Below are 20,502 nucleotides of genomic sequence, written 5' to 3'. Positions count from 1 at the left end.
AGAGTACACTCTTCTGTCCTGTCTCTTCAGTGCCAAGCTTAGCTGCACGTCGGCCGTGAATAAACACACTTCAAGCGCCTTCACGCAGTTTGTAAGGTTTTTTTTTTTTTCTCTTTCATTTTTTGTACACCAGAGGGTGCTGTCGCCTTACTAAATAATAATGTTTCATTGACAATTGGCCTATAAGTGCTATTAGTATTGTTCTTAATGCTAATTGAAAGGTTTATTTCATGTTATGGTTTATTTTATGGTATAGAAAATTATATAAGGTTAAAAGGTCATAAATATATACAGTATATACAGTGATTGCACTCAAGGGAGAGATTGTCAATGATAAGGTAATAAGGTAAAGGCAATTCATATAGGCAATTCATTGATATATAAATAAGGTTTAAAAGGAAAAATGTGAAAAGTTTTTGTTAATTTCTAATTGTGTTGCTTTATTTGTGTGCGCCGTAGCTCTTACGGTGTGTTTACATCAAGGATGGAATAAAAGTTGTAAACCATCAGTTTAAGAGACCATCTTTTCAGTCGGGATGCTACACTAGTTAATTCTATCAGCATTTGAACTCATTGTTTTTTTGTGATTTATTATTGTTATTTACGTGTTTATTTGTACTTTAATAAATGATTTGAGTGTTCCAATATGTTTTTTTTTTATAATTGATAAGCGTCAACAAAAATTTCATTGCTAAATTAGTTTTAAAAAATAAATTTAAAAAAAAAATAATTAATTATTAGATTAGTCGACTAATCGTAAAAATAGTCGGCTGACTAATCGGGAGAAAATTAGTCGTTTGGGACAGCCCTACAATATATATAAATATATTTTCCAATTTAAAAAAAGCCATTGATGGTCATTGGTTGTGTAATCATTTTATTGTGAGAAAATACAGAAAATAAGGGAGATGGTCTTTCTGTGTGTGTTCATGCAGAAACAAAAAAGCTGTGTGAAGATGATCTCACTTCTCCACGTCATCCCTCTCCACAGGGAATATTTCAATTTCCTCAATGATCCGTTGAGCAATAACGTCATTATTTGCCGACATCAACCTTCTGGACATCAAATTGAATGGGCCTCCTAATTGTTTCCCACAAGAAAAGCAGCTGTAGTATCCCAGTTGTTATTTGCAGTTGTTTTTAGGTAAGCCTCTCCCAACCCAACCATCATGTCACCTTGATCACATTTTAAAGTGTACGTACCATTTACATCCAAGAGAATTCCGCCAGCTTCTCTCACAATCACTGCCCCCGCTGCAATGTCCCAGCAGTGGATTCCGATCTCAAAGAAGGCCTCCACCCTCCCGCTCGCCACCAGGCACATGTTGATGGCGGCAGAGCCAAGGTTGCGTAGCCTGTGGGCAAAGTTTATATAAATTGCCCAGCAAAAGGGAATATGAAAACTGATGAAAAACTGCACACATAAAACAAAAGGTGGTGCGATCAATGGATATATTACCTATATGTGAGGTTTATTTGAACTAATCAGAAATCAGCACACGTATTAGCATATTAGCAAAGGCTAATTGAGAAGTAAAACTTAAGTGAAACGTTTATTTATTTAAAAAGTACATTTTTATTGAGCGAAATTATAATAGAAGCCCTTCAAAAATAAAATTAAACATTCAAATTAAAAAATGAAAAAAAATCTTTGGGACTTCCTTTCCTGACCCATTTTCAACTTCGATAAAATCAGCAAGTCTTGACTGTGATGACGTCATTCAGTGTCAACCCTGCCACTACAAGGTGGATTTTAATACACAATTTCAGTTGTTATGGATCTTTGTGAGTCTTAAAAAATGCTTTTTGACATGACTCAGTAATTTAATTAGTGTGAGAAAATATTGTCATTGTCAAATTGTCACAGCAGAGATTGGTTTTGCATTACATGTACTTAAGCACAGATTGGATTTTCTCCAAAACATTCCTGTTTCACAGCTAAGTCTGGTGTCATTACAGCGCCTCAGCATATGAGCGCATACTTGCCCATCAACAGGAATGCAACAGATCCTTTGAATGGTGGAGATAATCTTGGTCACCTTTTCCAGGCTCCTGTCCGTCCCGTGCTCTGACATGATGATGGACTTATGGATATCTGCCAAGACAGCGGAATGCTTAAAGGCCAAGTTATACCGGACACGTGTGGGGTATGGATCTGCCAAGATATAGCGGCAGACGCAATCTGTTTCCATTCTATCATATTGGTCAAATTATACCAGCTGCTTATGCTCTACGGATTGACTGCGGACCATCTCCAACGTTACGGAGCCCGCCGGATGTTTTGGGCTATTTTCTGTTTTTGCTGGAGATGCATCTGATAAAATGGGTGGGGCCTGGCCCGGAGTCAACAAACCAGGTGCTTATTCACAGTTTAAAAACCAGCGAACATGGACGATGAATGTTTCATTATGGAGGTGGAAAGACACAAAGTGATATATGATACAGCATATCCTTTTTATAAGGACAACTTTAAAAATGAAGCTGGATGGAACGCCATAGCAGGAGCTATGAGGATGGACGGGGAGTTTTTATGCACGTTATGTAATTTAGAACAGTAATTAAATAGTAGAGAACGGGTTGTTGACGTTGTCGGGGTGTCACAAACCTATGGTAAAAGCAAAAAAAAATTTGGAAAAAAAGTTGAGTCAAATCAAGTCCAAGTCTTGCCTGTTTCTCTGTTGAGTACAGACTCAGTGTGTTTGTCGTTGTTTTTAATACCACATTATTGCGCGCAATGACGCGGGAGCTCACGATGGGGAGGAGCTCCCGGACCGCAGTTGTGTGCAGCTGGTATGTTTTGTCCCATTTTTGACGTACTGCGGAGCACAGAGTCAACACAGAGCTTGGCGGATCCGTACCGCACAAGCGTCCGGTATAATTTGGCCTTAACAGATGCATTTGCAGGGTTACAACTTAAAATGAGGGCAGGCAACTAAAATCAGAGGCAGTGCGATATTTTATAATGATATTTTTTTCATTTGCTTGCTAGTTTTTTTTGTTTATTTTTGTTGCTGACAAACTCCTTCACGGTCTAATCCACTAGTTGGCGGTAATGTAACGATCTGGTTTGCCAAAGGAAAATACAACATAGGAAAAAGAGGGTGGAGGTGAACGATGTCTGAAGCGGTCTCCGCTCGGCCATCGGTGGGTTGGCGCCTCCCGACTGGATGCAGAGCGAACTGGAGCATATAAAAAAATGCAATGGGGAAAATTTAACCACGAAAGGGAACCACATGGTACCCTAAGTCACACAGGTGTTTTTACTTTCGTGACTTTTTGGATTGTCAAATTGTCGCCACTTCTAAGAGAGCGAAACTCACAAAACGGGCGCCCGGAGAGGCTCGGCCGGTCTTGGCTACTGTTATGCGCAAGTGTACGCCAGATCATGTTTTTACTTGTCAACTGAGCAACGACTCTAACATCCCAATTAACAATGTTAGACTTTCTTTGTAGTTTTCTCAAGATTTATTTCAATTGCAACTTGTCGACTGCTTGTAAATGCAGAGCGTGACAAAGCTCTCCCTCTTGTGTGATGCACATAAATGCGTTCACGAAAGAAACAGTGACTCGGACAAGCTGGCAACAGAGCATAAGCTATACAGTGTAAATAAGTATAATTTTAAGTAAAAAAAATATATATATATATATATAGATAGATATAGATAGATAGATAGATAGATATACATATGTGCACTGTATATGGTGTAATTTACATAATACTGTCAATCTTAATCACAACTACTAAGTGTAATGCCATTTAATATTTATATATGTACATGTGTATGGTGGAAAACACTCAGTTGATTTGAAGTTTCCCTTTGAGACCACCAGTTTGGTTTCAAACTTGTCCTAAATGCATGTGTGATGCATCATTGGAAAGTTTAAAATCTTTATTGTCTGGGGGAAGAAACATTTTGAACTGAAGGCAATTTTTTGACACCTTAAATGCAGGTCAAATCATGTGAGTGAAAAATACACATATTTTTGAGACCTTTTTCTTTGTTTCTCATTTTAAAAAAACTTTTGGACACCCATCCTGGTACATAATAAATAATGAACACTTCAAGATGATCCCCCTTTGTCTACTCAAATCTTTGACCATAAATATGCATGCACTAAGACATGTGGATTGATGTACAATAGTAAAGTAAATTGGTGTGTGAGTAAATGTAGATTTAATTTACCTCTGTGTTTTATTTTGTAAATAAACATGGCTAAACAGGGATTTAGCCGTATAGTTTATGATAACTTTACTGCATACAGTTTTTGATTTGGCTTGATTTTAATCTGCGCAAAGAAAAAACATTTCAGGGGAATTTTACCTGATAAATGCCAATTCTATAATACTTCAATTTTTGCAGTGGGCTTTTAGTTTCATGCATTTATTGTGAAAGTATTTGTCAGTGAAAATTAGAGGAAAACATTGTATGTCAATTTACAGTGTGCACCCCTGAATCTTGTGCTTGCGCCCCTAAAATTTTAAAGTAGGAGCCACTGTACTCCTAGTAAAAAATGTTGTTCTGGAGTTCTGGGTTTACCTCGCACATCCGACACATAGATTTGCTTGTCGTTGCAGAAAGCTCCTTTTCCTTTCCTGGCTTTGTACATCTTGTCCTCCAAGCAGCTGTACACCACCCCGAATTCCAACTGCGAATATTGTTAAAATTCTTTTCCCAACACAGAGTATTTTTGTCCGTGGATTTACCTCTTTTTTAACTGCGAACGCAATAGACACTGCCACAAAGGGAAACCTGTGAAAATGACCCAAAAATTTGGGGAATGTGCATAGGTACGTTTGTATAGAAAATAGACACAATGACAATGTCTTACCCATGGACAAAGTTGTTGGTTCCGTCCACAGGATCGATTATCCACGTGGGTTTGTCAGTCAAAATGCACGGTTTGCCGTTTGCCACTGACTCCTCGCCAATGAAGCTGCGGCAACGTCGGCACAAATGGACAAACTCAGTTGTAGCGTAAAACCGCCGAAACCGATGTAGTATTGTAGACCCATGTGCAGTTGCAGTGCAGTTATAGTCCAAGCAAAACAACCGGTGTCACCTGTGAGTGTCAGCTCCAAACTCCTCTTTGATGTAGGTGATAATAATCTTCTCCACCTTTTCGTCTGTTTTTGTGACGAGGTCCGCAGTGGAGCTTTTTGTCCTCACCTTTATTTCGCTCTCACTGGCTTTTTTAATTTCCTGCACTCATACATGGGAAAAAATTCATCAGCACAGCAATTATTTCATGCCCACATTCATATCTGGAGTTGGGTTCTTTTGCAGGCAACTCACCATCCCAGCTTTTCTGGCCACTACGACGGCAAAATCGTACGCCTTCTGCCACGGGTCCTCCATCATCTGTTGTGTTTTATTTTCCTACACACACAAAGAAACCTTGTCTTTTTGCTCAAAAGCAACACATCCGAAAAGAAGATCAACATTTAGGGAAGCCCAACGGGCAAAGACCAGAGGGCAGCGTTCTGTAGGCATAGACATCATCATTATTGACGGGTCAGCTCGGCCATGCACTGCGCAGCTCATTCAAGCAGGGGGCCGCCCACATCAAGAGGAGCTATTCACAAACACATGCACGCAACGAACTAACGGTGGATTTCGGTTCAAAAATTACGAAAGCTGTACCACATACAAACAGGAAGGATTGTCCCAGGAGTGATTTGTTCGACGATTCAAGGTATTATATTTTTCGTACCATGCATGCATTTTGAAACTTTGCTAAAAAAATAAAAAATAAAAAAAAAGAAGAAATTAGCCGTTAAGGCATTGGCATCATAGTTCGCAATATTTGCGTAAAATAAATGCTACCTGCACGTTTTTTTTTGTGCTTTTAATCAAGAATCGAGACTGTTTTACATCCATATCTATAAAGAATTCAGGGATTTAAGCATTCATTCAACAGAATATCAACGTAAAAAGCTTTGTTGTGGTAAGGCGGCGCCACAGTGAACTTAAAAGACGAGCCGCAAATTTGACTAAACCCTATCTGTAAAGAATTCAGGGATTTAAGCATTTATTCACAAGAATTCTTTCACAAACGTTTTTTAAAACCGGTGCTTGATTTTATAAACCTGTGGGCATGAAAGTTATTGGACCACCTGATTCTAATTATTTGGATGGGTTAGCGAATACTCTCGGTAATATAGTACAAGATCCTGGAGCATACTCACTTACTGTTGTAGTGCTCAGATAAAAGGATAACATCTGCATTACGATTTTACATTAGGTTTGTGCTGCCTACTAAAATGGATTATCAAGCATCTTACCTTGACAAGTGATGGCATGGTAGAACGCTGCAGATTTGTGGCACTGCCTCTTCTGTAAATACTAGGTTTAGATTCCCGAAAGGTGTGTGAGTTATTTTGTACAGATGTCAAAGAAGGAAAAGTACTAGCACCGCCTCACTCAGTCTTAAAAAAAATAATAAACAAGCTCTACAGTACAACATGCAAGAACAAGATGTTAAATTTAAATACAGTGTAAGCCATTAGAAAATTTTCCACTGAATCAACTGGTTTAACTGCACCATTTGGCATGTTTGGGATGCAAACTGCACGTGGCTAATAAAACGAAAATTGTGTGAATTTAAAACGGGGCCGTTCCTGATCAATTAGGTGCCCGAGGCAACACATTTGTTGGCCCCCCCCCCCCCCCCCGCCCCATTTTCACCACCTATATTTAAACACTCACACTGAAAAAGCACATTATCTCTTTGTAATTTATTATATAAAAAAGACAATGAACAAGCGCACAAATTAAAAGAAAAATGCTGTAATAACTATTCAAAAGCACCAATAAAAAACACTTAAAAAAACTAATTCATTAAATAAATTGGAATTGTTATTACAATATGATTAACACCCACCCACAAAAACCTATATAAAGACACACAGAACACTTTAAAATGAAACTTTTTTTTTTTTTTACTTTGACCTATAGCCTAACCTTACTCACCTTGGCTTCACTGATGCAAAAGCATCTATTGCACTATCATATGACAGTTATTCTGGAAGGTGCACTTCTTTCCTGGACTTGGTGGGCTTGGACTTGGTGCTGATGTGGATAAGTTCGGTGTAAAAGATGGCCCAGGATGTACAGAGGTTGATGGAAAATATTTCAGAAGAGCATCTACAAAGAGAAGAAAGTGGAATGTTACATTATATTAGTCAAATAGCTGCTGATTGTGAAACTAGCATGACATAACCATAATAGCGCCTAAATTCTTGCAGCCTACTGTACCTGTCTTTTGGATCGGGCCACTATCTTTGATGGGCGTAGTTAAAAGAAAATAAATTCTTGAAGCAAGGCAACTACACGGGACTATCCAATAATAATTAAATAATATACGATAGCAAAAAATAATAATAATAAATTGAATATGTTTTTACATGAACGTGATCGCCATTTTAATGAATTAATGACACATTTAATAACAAAAGTTTGCATTTAAATCCGTGGCACTTTTAGTCCCCCATACCACAGAACTTTGAAATTATTAATTCCATATTTAATGGTGTATTTATTTAATTAACCTTGGCACTTTTAGGCAAGGCAAATTTATTTGAAAAGCACAATTTAACACAAGGTAAAAGTGGTTCACATCAAATGAAAATAAGCAAGACAATTTTAGTCTCCCACACACTTTGTCGAAATTTCTGTAAAATTGGAGGGGTAGTAAATTTAACTGAAACTAATCCACAGCTGGCTGAATACTGAAAATATTTCTAAAACAACAGCCTGGCTAATGACAGTATAATTGTGCTTTAGCACTAAGTCATATAAGCTTTATGTAAATAACCGCTAGTTTGCAGTTGCGCTATACGTGCATATGCTGTTGAAAAAAATCATCACAACAAACCTGTTTTTCTTCACGTCTCTGCTGTCTTTTTTTCTTTTGTCTTTTCATGAAGTTGACTTGTCACCATAATGTCGCTCAATTGCGGAGGCTAAAAATAGCACCTTCAGGTAGCTCGCTGGTCTGCTGGGTGGTGAGAGAGACTAGGCTCTGTGGTGAAATTATCGCATCACAGGAAAAACTGAAACGGGCAGAAGGCACACTAGAAAAATGATTTCATTATTATTTAAAGACTTATTATGAACGGTTTTGTTGCTCTTTTGTTTTATTGTTTTGTATAATTTTTTAAATACTGTTAGCATCAAATATTATTTGAATATTTTTCTTGACGCCTTTTTGAACGCTGGTGCGCCCTTAGGCGGTTGCCTAAATCGCAATTCCAGGTAACACTTTACAATAAGGGTCCCTTCATTAACATTAGTTGATGCATTTTTAGACAATAACTAATGTTTAAGTAACATTACAATAATTAATATAATTGCTTATCTAACATTTAATATTTTTCTGATTCTGTTAGGTGGCCCACCTGGTATTGCAGCGCATCTCATCAGAAGTGGACGGCTGGCAGATGCCGCTGAATGCAACTGAATTACTTATGTTGCAGAAAATTGGTATATATGAAGGCTTGGACTTGGTTTGGGTTTTATCCAATACCAGTTGTGTGTCACACCTTTTTACAGAACAAGTGAGCAGGTTAAAAAAAAATACTCAGGCACCACAACGATGCTGCGAAATGTTCATTTTTATTTATTCCGTTAACACCAATTGCTTCGGAACCGGTACCAATTTGATACTTGGCTTTGGTACCCAACCCTCTATATAGAGGTGGCATTGTTTTCTTGTAACTAATCGAAATCCTTTTAAAGTTGTATCAAAGGCTTTCTGATTGCTATGGAGGTAGATTCCTTGTTGTCATGTGTTTGTTCTCAGTTGTTATCTGTCATGTGTTTGTTCTCAGTTGTTGTTCTTTATGACATGTTTGCATTCTCAGTTCTTTATATGCATGTATTCTCAATTCTTTATGATGCAGTAAGGAGTACACGTCTGTATTTAAGGATGCTGGTGCGTCTCAGCTTTGTCGGACGATTGACTTGCTTACCGCTGTGTGTGCCCTCCCCTTCGTGCTTCTCCGGTAGTATCTTACTTTCCTAAATTCACGTACTGTTTGGCATTCTTCCTTTACTTTTTATTAAATACAAACTTATTTGCTATTATTATTATGTTATTTGCTGTTCATCACACTGGAAAGTTCTACCGAGGTAATAGTAAGAGTGTGTGCAAAACAAACACCTGAGTCTATCTGATTGATAACTTGTCTATCTAATAACTGATTAGAAGATGATTTGTACAGGCCTCAAAGAATTCAGAGTTGAAGCTGAGACGTCCGTAAAGGTCTGCTTTTGAGAGATGAGATTTCTTTTTTTTTTTTACCCTCTTTGTGGCACAAACTTCGTCATTCAACGGTGGGTGGCGGCTGGCATGTTGGGTGATCTGACAAGCTCTGCCTTTATTTCTAGAAGGTTCCAACGTTCCAAGTAAGCGTAATATCTTCATTGACTGACATTGGACATGTTTACATGCAAACTGCAAATTGTGTCATTTCACTACTCTCTCAGCTACTTTAAATCCAGGCTAATAACAAAAAAAAAAAAAAACACTTGTTTACTACAGTGTACTCCGAACATAAGAGTTACCGATGTACTCTGCTATACTTACTTTCAAAAAGCAATGTATGACTTTTTTATAAAATATTTTATGTGTGCTTTTTTTTTTATTTATTTACTATTGCAAATAACTGTGTTTTGCTGCTGTTAATGTCAAACGCTTTCTATTACTTCTGTTATGCAATCAAATTAGACTTACCTTGCCTTGCGGCATTCCTGTGGGATCTGGACCATTTTCACAGTTTTGCAAGGCAGTATGGATCTTCAATTGAAAGAATACTTTGTTAAACAATAAAATTAAAAAAAAAAAAAAAACGATAGATCATGTCCCATGTCCCACCGGCGTACAAAACCCAGGACACGCTGGAGAGACTATGTCTCTCGGCTGGACTGGGAACGCCTTGGGATCCCGCCGGGAGAGCTGGTTGAAGTGGCTGGGGAGTGGGAAGTCTGGGCTTCCCTGCTAAAACTACTGCCCCCGCGACCCGATCTCGGATCAAGCGGATGATGGTGGTGTGGTGTGGTGTGGTATGGTAAAACGATATATCAATCATCACAGTAAAGTTGGCATTGCTTTATGTCCTCATACTTAAGAAACATTTTTTTCTAATTGAGAAAATGCAACTGCAGAGAAGGTTTAAGGGGAGAGGCAGAGACAATGAACAGAGGGAATAGGAGCACAGATTCATCAGTGAATATTTGTATAAACTCCCTGATAATAGAGATCGTAACAAAATCATCAATCTCATCAACTGAGGGGACACCCTGTGAGGAAGACGGACACTAGCTAGTAGATAGGGCATGAAAAGGGGCAGCAGGAAATTTAAGGGTATGGCAAGTTGGGGTGAGTGTTAGCAGTGCATTTGATGTGAGGTAGGAGCCCATATTATGAGGATTAGTCAATTGTTCTATTTTTTTACAAAAAAAAATGAAAGGAATTGCTGCACAGGGACAGAGCTTGTCAATGAGGAACCATCCATGGCTCTGTAAACAGAGCGATACTCCAAGGAAACGCCTCAACCATACCCCAATAGAACTGTGGTGGGACCACACCATTGCCCCCCAGTCCAGTCCGCGCATCCCTACTCAGGGACACGCAGGGACCCCTCGCACCATTGAGTCCCAACGCTGCAGTGGTCCCCAAACAGTCACCCAACACCCCTTGGCAGGTGTGAGCCACAGATTGACCACAGTCAGGCCTGTACGAGGCCCCTCAGAAAGAGGAGGCGCTGGCGGGCTGCAAGGGCAGAGCGTAGGCCATCACAGGATCAAGAGAGGTCTTACGCATTCTCTTCTTTTTACCTCTGCATCCAGTCAATAGCACTTTTTTCAGCGTCCTGCTACTGCTTGTACAATGTCTAAAAGTGCAGGAGTCCAACGCAGAGTAACTCTGCAAATCTTTCAACCAATTTTCAGCATTTGTTCTCTTTTCAAAAACCAGTACTGTACACAACAATTCACCATGTACTCATAGATTTTCCCCACAAAAATGGCAGACAACAGTTATGGTTCACTGGTGCACTCATTTTACTTCATGCCATGACTGTATGTGAACTACAACACTAGAACTTTGAGAGTGTCAGTCGCGTTGTGTGTGCATCACATCCATACGTCTGTAGCTGGTTCATTCAGATTTGGTCCTTGCTTTTTAGCCCTACCTCTGGCTTCGATTTTGAAATCCAGCCAAAACAGCAGAAACCAGGCTGGCTATCTTGTACATGGTGAAAGTCAAAGTCAGGCTGGCCCAGTGGTGGAGTATTTCCTCGTGGCATTCCTGTAAGCTCTGTCACACGACCGAAACCTATGCATGCTAGCATAGCATGTACATTAAAGACTACCATGAGAAACAATGCAACAACAAATGGTTGAATCAATCATCATGATAGTCACACACAGCCGTGGTGTCTTCCTAATTAAATCTTAAAATGTATATTATAAAAATTGTTTTTTCTCAACAAAACACAACTACGAATGTATGTCTGTAAATTAACTTTTTCATTCATTTAAAAATGTATATTAGTATGTTTTTTGAGAGTTACATTTACGCCATTACCAAAAAAAAAAACAAAAAAAAACCTTACAATATGCGTTTCACACCACTTTTTTAATAACCCAAAAATATTGGGAAGAATTTTTTTTTTTTTTTTTAATAAAGATCTTAAAACTGCTCTCATACTGCACTTTTTTAGACATTTAGGGGCTGTTTACACGGTGACTCTCCGAGAAGACGAAAAATTTCAAAGGTGCATCTACATGGTTTCGTTTCCATTCGAACAATGTGCAATTCCGCATGAAAACGATGTAGTATTCATGCCAGGCCCTAGGGGGCAGTGCAGATTTACAAGGTGACAGCGAATGATGCACTTTGACCTCACGGGGCTCCTCAGCCCGGAAGAAAACATGCCCGCCCATTCGAAGCAGTGGCATTTTCCTTTTGCTCCAAAAGGCACAAAAATGGAAACATTCAAAATATTTCAATGTAAAAATATTATTGAAACAGTAAATTAAAGCCGGCGTTCCGCAATTTGCAGTTTTTAATGTTAAATAGCACCGCTGCACACGCCCAATGTGACGTGTACGAGTGCTGACGTTATCCTCGCGGGTCCGGCGTGGCAGTAGCCTTTGATATGCATGCGAAGCAAGCCCCCCTCATTCCCCCGCAATCGAATTCTTCCACTTTCGAGGCAGGATTCAGAATTTTGCGTCTTCGCCTTCTGTCTTCGCCGACACCATATGCACGCGAGGCGAGTCCGCAACTCAGTCATTGCGTCTTTGTGTCGCAGAGTCGCCATGTAAACTGCCCCTTAATCACAATTTAGAATTGATAGATTATTATGAAAATATACTTTCCCTTTTTTCCCACCGTTTTCAAGGTTTTTCTTTAGGTTTAAAAAGTTACTTTGATTTAAATTTTTTATATTAATATAAAAATATATATTTTACACATTTTACATATTTTCCACACTGTATTATTTTTCATTAAGAAATAAGTATTTTCTCCTCGTAAAAACATATAAGTGTGGCTTTCAAATTTCACATATTACTCCCGCTCTACAGTAATGGTACACTTATGAAAAAATTGTACGCTTCTTCTTAAAGGTGGGTAAGGGATTTTAGTGGTAGTTTAAACATCATGAGCCAATACTTCATGTTGAAAATGACAGATGATTCATAACGGTACCCCCAACAAGTTCATCCGCAGTGAATGTTGTTTGAAAGGGTTTGTAGTCAAACAGCAAAACCGAATATTAACATGACCAACTGTTGAACCAAGTCGAACAGTTTGTCTCTTTGCAGATACAGAGGGATCACTATACGCTAGCATAGGGTAGTCTAGAATACAGAGGTTGCTGAGTTTTAAAAAATGTTATTAAAAAAAAAAAAGGGGGGGGGGGTGCTCGAAAGTATCATTGCAAGTATTTGACTTTCCAGTATATGAATTTTAAAATTAACACTTTGCCGGTAAAATGTTGTCTATAAAAGTTGTAAAGCAATAAAACAAACAACAAAAATGAATGAAATGGGGAAACAAAATTTTTATAATGGGTCAAAATTATCAAACAGATCATTTGACTAGCACCTTAGAAACAGTAATTTGCTTTGCTTAGCCAAAACCACTTGAGGACAGAAGAAACAAGATGGATATACGCTTTTTTTTTTTTTTTTCAAACATAGCTTTCAAAAGCGACAACAACTACTGAGTAAGAACCAACGATTGAAGATGTGGACAATGAAACGCCAGAGAGCGCCGCCAGAATGATGAGTGGAGTTTCAGTTTGTCCCTCTATAGATGCAAATTGTACAACAGAGCCACCACCAGGCGTACCATATTCAATGGAAGACGTCCTTGGCCAAAAGCATAGCTGTCCTAACTAACCTGATTTAAATTCCCCTAAAAAATAATGGGGAAAAAAAAACCCCGCTCATTTTCACTGTATGATTATAAATATCCCTGGCTGGAATATTAAGTCAAAAAGGATGCCGTCTCCTGTTTTGCCTGCCGCCATTTTCAAACTCACCACGGTGAGTGAGGATTCATTTCGCACATGCATGCACACCCACACAGACATAGCTGGGATGCCTGTACAAGTAGGAGTGGGAACCTCAGGGTACCTCACGATATGATATGATTCACAATACTAGGCTCACGATGACGAGTATCTCACGATATCGCGATACAGCGATTGTATTTTGGTCAGAAAATTGATTTATAATATTCCACGATACAACTGTTGAAATAAAAAACTAGGTATTTCAAAATAGAAAAAAATGCTGTTTGTCATTTATTAAACAGTAACACCTTTTCTGTGCAATATTGCTGTAAAATATAAATCTACTGCAAATTTTGTACCTGCACATGTAGAAGGAACAAACCACAACCACTGATATCGCTTGGAGGTATCATGATGAATGGCACCCTTCATTTCTTTAAAATTGAAAATTTTCTTTTAATCTTTTTTAAAAATTTAACAGTACTGTAGGTGTCATTCAGCAGTTGAGCTTGGAGTGGGGCAATGATAGAATTGGTGGGTCTCTTTTCTTCGTATATGACCTTTGTTGCCACAAGCATTGGTTTGAGTACCTTCACCACCTGCTTCAGCATTTCAGATGTCGGACTCAGTCAGTCACATTCTTCCTCACCTTAAAAACAACAAAATAAAACAATAAAATATTAGCTACTTAATAACTTTTAAGTGGAAATCCTGATTTTTTTGTGTGTTGGCAGTATTGAGTGAATTAAAAAAAAACATGAATTCAATGTATAGAAATTAAAAATGCAATAAATTACTAATTTTTAATATGTAGGCTACATCAATTAACATGCACATCACCTTATATATCTTGGAAGTTATTCAAACCATTTTTATAGCTTATTGTATAAAAATGGCAGTAATAACACTTTGTGTAGTAAATTAGATGGAAAGTGGTTCTCAATTTCAAATAAATCAGTAAATTAATGTGACTTGTTTGATATTCATTTCCATCCAATTTAGGGTCCTGGTTTATTTTTTATCACTCAACACCAAATGTCATCAAATATTACATGTAAATTAAAAACTCAATTACATTGCAAAACTTTCTTACCCCAGGTGATGAAAGCAAAGCAGTGATGGCAGTAAAGAAATCCGGTGGCCACCAGCTGCAGGTGGCCATGCATAATTATTGTTTTTTCAGCTTAAGGGTATGTTTATTACAGTGCCCTCCATAATTATTGGCACCCCTGAAAAATATATGTGTTTTTTAGCTTCTAATAATTTTTTAAAAATTCAAATAATATGGGACCTTAATGGGAAAAAAAGGGGGAAAATCCAACCTTCAATACAAGTGCATTCATTCAGTGGTGAAAAAATCCCACATAAAGAAAAAATTATTTGACATCAAATAATGTGTGTCACAATTATTAGCACTCCTGGTGTTAATACATTGTACAACCCCCTTTTGCCAACAAAACAAGGTCTGGGGACTGAGATGGCCATGGGAGGAGCTTGATTTTGTGTCTGGTGAACCATTTCTGTGTAGATTTGGCCATATGTTTAGGGTCATTGTTTTTCTGAAAGACCCAGTGACGACCCATCTTCAGCTTTCGGGCAGAGGGCAACAGATTTTGATTTGAAATGTCCTGATACTTCAAAGCATTCATGATGCCATGCACCCTAACAAGGTTCCCAGGGCCTTTGGAAGCGAAATAGCCCCACAACATCACTGACCCACCCCCATACTTCACAGTGGGTATGAGGTGCTTTTCAGCATGCGTATCTTTCGTGGCACGCCAGACCCACTTAGTGTTTGTTGCCAAAAAGCTCAATCTTGGTCTCATCTGACCAAAGTACACACGGTCCCAGTTGAGGCCTGGGACCGTGTGTATTTTTTGTATATTTCATTTTTTTCATCCCTCTTGTAGCTTTCTCTCTTCTTCTCTAGACGACTTGCATGCACTTTACCTTCACTGCCACTCTTGAGCGGCCCTAGTGGACCGCCAAGGAATTGCTCTACATACATTGAATAAGCAGTTTACAACAACCATACTACGTTGTATGCTCAATAAGTCAAATAAAAGTATCGATTCTTGGCGGGATCATATCGATAACCAATCGTGTTGCAAAATATCGCGATATATTGCCGTATCGAGATATTGTTCCACTCTTATTTACGAGCATGGGCTAAGCTACTAACCGAGTATATATCTTGTAAGTTAATTCAATTGCTGACTTCACATTTTGGGATCATCAAAACGTTTCCCCCATGCCACAAAAGTCAAACTATGGTTACAGAGCTATGAGAGCACCGAAAGTTGGATGAGATGATGAAAGTGTCATGAGAGTTAGAGGATAGCTGAGGCGAGAAGGCACTTAAAGCCATGGAGTGACTTGCTGCTTGTCAGCATAGTGAACAGAGAGGGTGGTGCCGGTTTTGTAGAAAAGACAAAGCCAAGCAGGCGGTTGATGGGAAGAACCTCCCATTTGCATTCAATGTGGGCCAAGTGGAAGAAGACTCTCAGTGTCCACAGTAGAGAGGGCTTATGATCGACTCATGGGCCGCATCCCATATCATGACAAACATCATTAAGTTCAGATCTCGATGAAAATCACATTTCCCAAAAGCACATCTTGGAGTTGGCTGATGGGAAGAGGACGAGTTGCATTGCACCGAGGGGTGTGGCCAACGTAAAAATGAGAGGCAACTGGGTGCAATGGCAATAAAGACATTTTATTCAAAAGGATGTGTCGTGGACATGATGCTGGTGGGGCACTGTATGTCTCCTCATATTGCGAAGACATGTTTTCTGTCAAGGAGGTATAGAACAAGTATGATATTTGAGATTCAAGTGTATGATGGGATATATTATTTAAAGACTGCTGAGCCTATAGATGAAGAATGATGATGGATGTCATGGGTGGTATATTCTATATACAGTATGTAACATAACAAACATCTCACCCCTTCTTGCTCTTTTTCTGTCCTCGGTCTCACGCTATCTCACCACATAACCCTCCATCTGCTTCAGAAATCACTGTGTATTTGAAGTCCAGGATCCATATTCCAGTCACAGTTTAGCTCCAACCTAGCAGAGGGAACCACCAGCGGCAAATGTGTGTATTGCTTGCCTCTCCTCTCTCTTGCTGCACCGCCACTCTGACGTGCTGCAGTGGATGCTCCTAACAGTGCGCTCACAACTCATCGCAGTGGCGGTCACAGCATCTCACTGACATTTAACCGCCGTTCTAGCCTGGGTGGCTTTTCTGCTACCACTTATGATCAATAAATTTAAAGGCAAGCCATAGGGAAGACTGCATGCACACAGAGTGCTCAGGAAGTCTATCATTCAGTGCACCTTGCACATAACTGTGATTTTCTGCTGCCTTTGGTGACAAAACAGCTTATGCTCTCAGATGCCACCTGCTTGTAGACACTTTGCCAGGTAAGTTAGTTATCTGGTCTTGATATATTTTACTCAAAATGTGATGGTTTTTGGTGGGGAGCTTTCTGTTATGCTTTTGAATCCCCCCAGGAGATTATATTTTGACAGAAGTTGCAGGATTGACGTATGGAAAACAGACAGTATTCAAATGTGCCTGTTTCATAACTCATCCTCACTCTAGATTTCCTAACGAGCTGTTCAATAAATTCTGTTTGACTGCAGCAACTTGAAATCTCGATGCAGAAATGGGAGTCACTGTACAATTCCAAATTGATATTTTCTACACATTGTCATATGTAGTGAGGCCTATGGTATTTATAATGAACGGTGTATTTACGAATTAATGAACAAAAAAAAAAACACACTAATGTCACCAGTGATTTGGGAGGAAATTGTTACACCATCTACTGTACATGCATGCATGCCAGGCAATGCTGAACTCACCTGGTTGTGCGCAGCTGTATGAAAACTTATGAAGGGCGGGTCATTTTTGCGTGAGAGCATGTGTGTAATTTATTACTTGTTGTCTTTATGTGTGTATGTTAGTGTGTCAACTGTCTAATTTCCTGACTGGTTTTCAATGCAAGGATAACAACACAAGCTTACTTTCAGGAAATCCTCATCAGTGATTCATCAGGTGTTGGATGCCATGAGTGTGGGTGTATGTAAACTCAAGGGTCCAGGGTTTCCCTGTTTCTTGTTGTAGACTCTTGTCCAAACACTGATCAGTCTGTTGGAGGAGATGCTCGGAATCCTTCTTGTCCACTGCTGCACTGCAGACAGTCTCTCTCCCGCCCAGGCTGCTACGTGCTACTTTACTTCAATACAGAGCGTAGGCTTAGAAAGGCTCTTCTTCTATCAGTCTGTACCTTTTGAACAGATGGTTGTAGCTGAGGACATCCCAGCAGTCATCACAGTGGTGTATTTGGAAGTGCAGGTGGCCCTATCAGTGGGGAGTTAAAGTCTTTGCTTAGATGAGTAGGTCTGCAACACCTCCTCGCTAGCAACTAAGGGATCTCCTGTTGCTGTAAATGAACATCTGATCTCCCGCAATGTTGTTTGGTCATCCATCATTAGGTCCCCCTCCTACATTCCTTCTGCACTGTTTCACATTGATACACTAAGACTGACGTACCAAACCCCATGAGGATGCATTTGGCCGTTTTCCTAAAGGCATCTTGAGCATTTTCCCACAAAATGCACCGAAAATCACATTTGAATTGAATAGAGTCAAGGGAAAAAATTAAAGCGGAAGTTCAGGATTTTCTTCATTAGGCTTAATCTTCGAGTAAACAAGTGTTTACTTAGTTGGTGGAGTTGATTTCAACAAATTCTGTTTCGTTTGCAAGTTATTTGTTAGTTTAAGGGCTCCGGTGTGGCTAAGGTAACACGAGTCAATGGCACCATTATAGCATGCCAATAAAAAACAACATATGCACACATGAAAGTCATCGATGACTCATGGAATCAATAGTGTTGGCTATGTTTTCAGGATAAAGTTATTAGAACAGCAACATTTGTAATCCAGAAGCTCTGCAGAGGAGCAGGGCGGCGTGATATCACATCAGTTTTTTTTCACCACTGATTTTTTTTATGTCGTAGCCAGCAGCAAGTGACCAGATTACATTTTTCCTCGTTCTTCATAGGGTATTTGTGGAAACTTTCTTATGCCCGTTTCTTCTGTATGTTTCTACAGCCTCTAAATGCACATTTCGCCATGTCAGTTAACTCAGCAAACTGATGCTCCATTCGAGGAAGGTGGGAAGTCAGAGTTTCCATCCTCTGATCTGGAAAAATATCATTAGTACGCCTCCACTATTTGATCGCTTATGAAAAGTCAGGTTTGCTGGAGGTCAAAATGTTTTTTGAAGGCAAAAATAAAAAAACAACTTGTGGCTATCAGCCATCTTTGCCGTTTACATTCGCTTGGAATACTTTAAGGTCTCAACTGGTACCTTCCGAGCGGGCAAAGTCTGACTTCCCACCTTCCTCGAATGCAGCGTGAGAACGAGTGACTGAAGCACTCCTCTTTCTTGGGGTCATATTACGCATCTAAAAAAAATAGTCCTGCAGAATGAAATGAATTAGGGCAGTTTGGTGTGAAATTGTTTTGACTGCATGGGTGTTTTGAAACAATGATCTGTGTTTTGATTTTATTTGACTATGTTGGATCCGTTCGTAGATCTGTATATGTGCCATTGACTCGTGCTAGATTAGCCACTCTGGAGCCCTGAAATTAACAAATAACTTGCAAACGAAATGGAAATTGTTGAAATTAACTCCACCAACTAACTAAACCCCTGCTAACTCGAAGATTAAGCCTAATATAAAAAATCCTGAACTTCCACTTTATGGTCTGTATTTCTAAAAATAATTAATATTACATGAATAAATGTGCATTAGTTGTGCATGGGCTACCAAAATAGAATCTGTTCATCTTAAACAGTTGCTGCAAACACAAATACTGTAAAAAAAACTATGTTATGGGATGGCGTCCATTCAATGATACTGAAGTAGGCACTGCTCGTATCCTATTGTACACTGTGGCTAGTCATTCCATGAGTACCTAATCTGAAACACCCACATTGCCCTCTTAATAGTGTAACTCAAGCCAACTTAATGATTATCGTTCGCAACAAGAAGTTTTTGCTATCATCTAAACATTTGTTATAATTAAGAATTTTTAGTGCTTGAGTGCACTGGGTAGCCAGACATTTTGAAACAAATGACTGAAAACAAAACTAATCTCCTCACCACCCTCCTGCAATTGCCTGCTTGTTTATCTGTCAAGACCAGGCACTTTTTTCCCTTCCCAATAATCCTTTTAAACAAAGTTCAACAAACTTCCATGGCTGTTATATCAGCGAGCAGGCCCATATGCGAGCAATTACATAAGTATGGCGACAGCAATGTCACCATTGTAAATGAATTCGGCTTAGTAAGCTGTAGGTTTTAAGATATGAAAGTAACAATGCAGCTGATGATCATTTAACAATACGGCTTATATGTTGTTTCTGTCAACCTCGCCCTCAGAAATTACCCTTGCAAGCATATACTTTCGGTCGCCCACCCCACCCTTTTTTTTTTAATTAGAATTTTGTTGGAATTTGCATAAAACTAATTAACAACAACAAAATTGTACATTGGTTTGAATGGTTGTTTCACTATGTTTGCATTGCTATTGTCGTGCGACGAGATAACAAAGCACCAAATCAGAAGACGAGCATGTGAGGACTCGCAAACCATATTTTTCCCCCCCAGTTCCACTGCATTGTAAGCACACTGAAATAATCGCTGAACCTTGAATACTTTACTAAATTTACAACATTTAAGGTAAAGTGCAAAATCCTGCCAAATACTGACCACAATGCAGTCAGTGTACTGGACAGCGTCTGATGCTTCAAGTTGGATGACAAAAACAGGATACAGATTAGTCTTGTCATCTTCTATGATGCTTTCAAAAACCTGACAGGGGATCACAGTGCTGCAAGAGCGAGACAAATACATCTGTTGAACCACTGAGAATGATGCTGTCAAATTCACTTC

The 20,502-nt window shown here is 39.1% G+C and overlaps 3 protein-coding genes across 20 annotated transcripts in view; 1 reads left to right on the top strand and 2 right to left on the bottom strand.

Moving 5' to 3' along the window:
- Positions 1–880: 880 nt before the first annotated feature.
- LOC130931460 (inositol monophosphatase 1-like) lies at positions 881–11,884 on the bottom strand. Of its 8 annotated transcripts, XM_057860283.1 has the most exons (14): positions 9,877–11,883; positions 9,736–9,798; positions 9,304–9,385; positions 7,876–8,053; positions 6,972–7,145; positions 6,284–6,344; positions 5,295–5,378; positions 5,062–5,201; positions 4,831–4,935; positions 4,706–4,751; positions 4,539–4,647; positions 1,987–2,095; positions 1,204–1,355; positions 881–1,081 (listed from the first exon to the last, which is right to left on the bottom strand). In XM_057860283.1, exons 6-14 carry the CDS (start codon positions 6,299–6,301, stop codon positions 963–965), a joined length of 882 nt encoding a protein of 293 aa, XP_057716266.1. In that variant the 5' UTR covers positions 6,302–6,344; positions 6,972–7,145; positions 7,876–8,053; positions 9,304–9,385; positions 9,736–9,798; positions 9,877–11,883; the 3' UTR covers positions 881–962. The 8 variants fall into 8 exon arrangements, with proteins under 8 accessions (XP_057716266.1, XP_057716265.1, XP_057716264.1 ...); XM_057860282.1 differs by having other exon boundaries at positions 9,736–11,883; XM_057860281.1 differs by having other exon boundaries at positions 7,876–8,022; positions 8,399–9,798.
- The window catches only part of dlgap2a (discs, large (Drosophila) homolog-associated protein 2a), a 290,006-nt gene continuing 277,538 nt past the window's right edge, over positions 8,035–20,502 (top strand). The window contains exons 1-2 of the mRNA XM_057860276.1: positions 8,035–8,255; positions 8,390–16,956. The gene's annotated coding sequence lies outside the window, so the exon portion shown is untranslated. The remainder of the gene's footprint in view (positions 8,256–8,389; positions 16,957–20,502) is intronic.
- LOC130931462 (uncharacterized) overlaps positions 12,893–20,502 on the bottom strand; it is a 69,153-nt gene continuing 61,543 nt past the window's right edge. For 6 of the 11 annotated variants that reach the window (XR_009067227.1, XR_009067228.1, XR_009067224.1 and 3 more), the window contains one exon: positions 12,893–20,440. Coding sequence is in view for 4 of the 11 variants with exons in the window: in XM_057860288.1 (XP_057716271.1) it covers positions 17,795–17,899; positions 20,320–20,440 (226 nt within the window). In the remaining 7 variants the exon portion in view is untranslated. The remainder of the gene's footprint in view (positions 20,441–20,502) is intronic. The other 5 variants (XM_057860289.1, XR_009067229.1, XM_057860288.1 and 2 more) reach the window with 5 other exon arrangements.

This window comes from Corythoichthys intestinalis, chromosome 15 (assembly GCF_030265065.1).
Source record: "Corythoichthys intestinalis isolate RoL2023-P3 chromosome 15, ASM3026506v1, whole genome shotgun sequence".
Taxonomy (NCBI): Eukaryota; Metazoa; Chordata; class Actinopteri; order Syngnathiformes; family Syngnathidae; genus Corythoichthys; species Corythoichthys intestinalis.
This window is presented reverse-complemented; position numbering and strand designations above follow the sequence as displayed.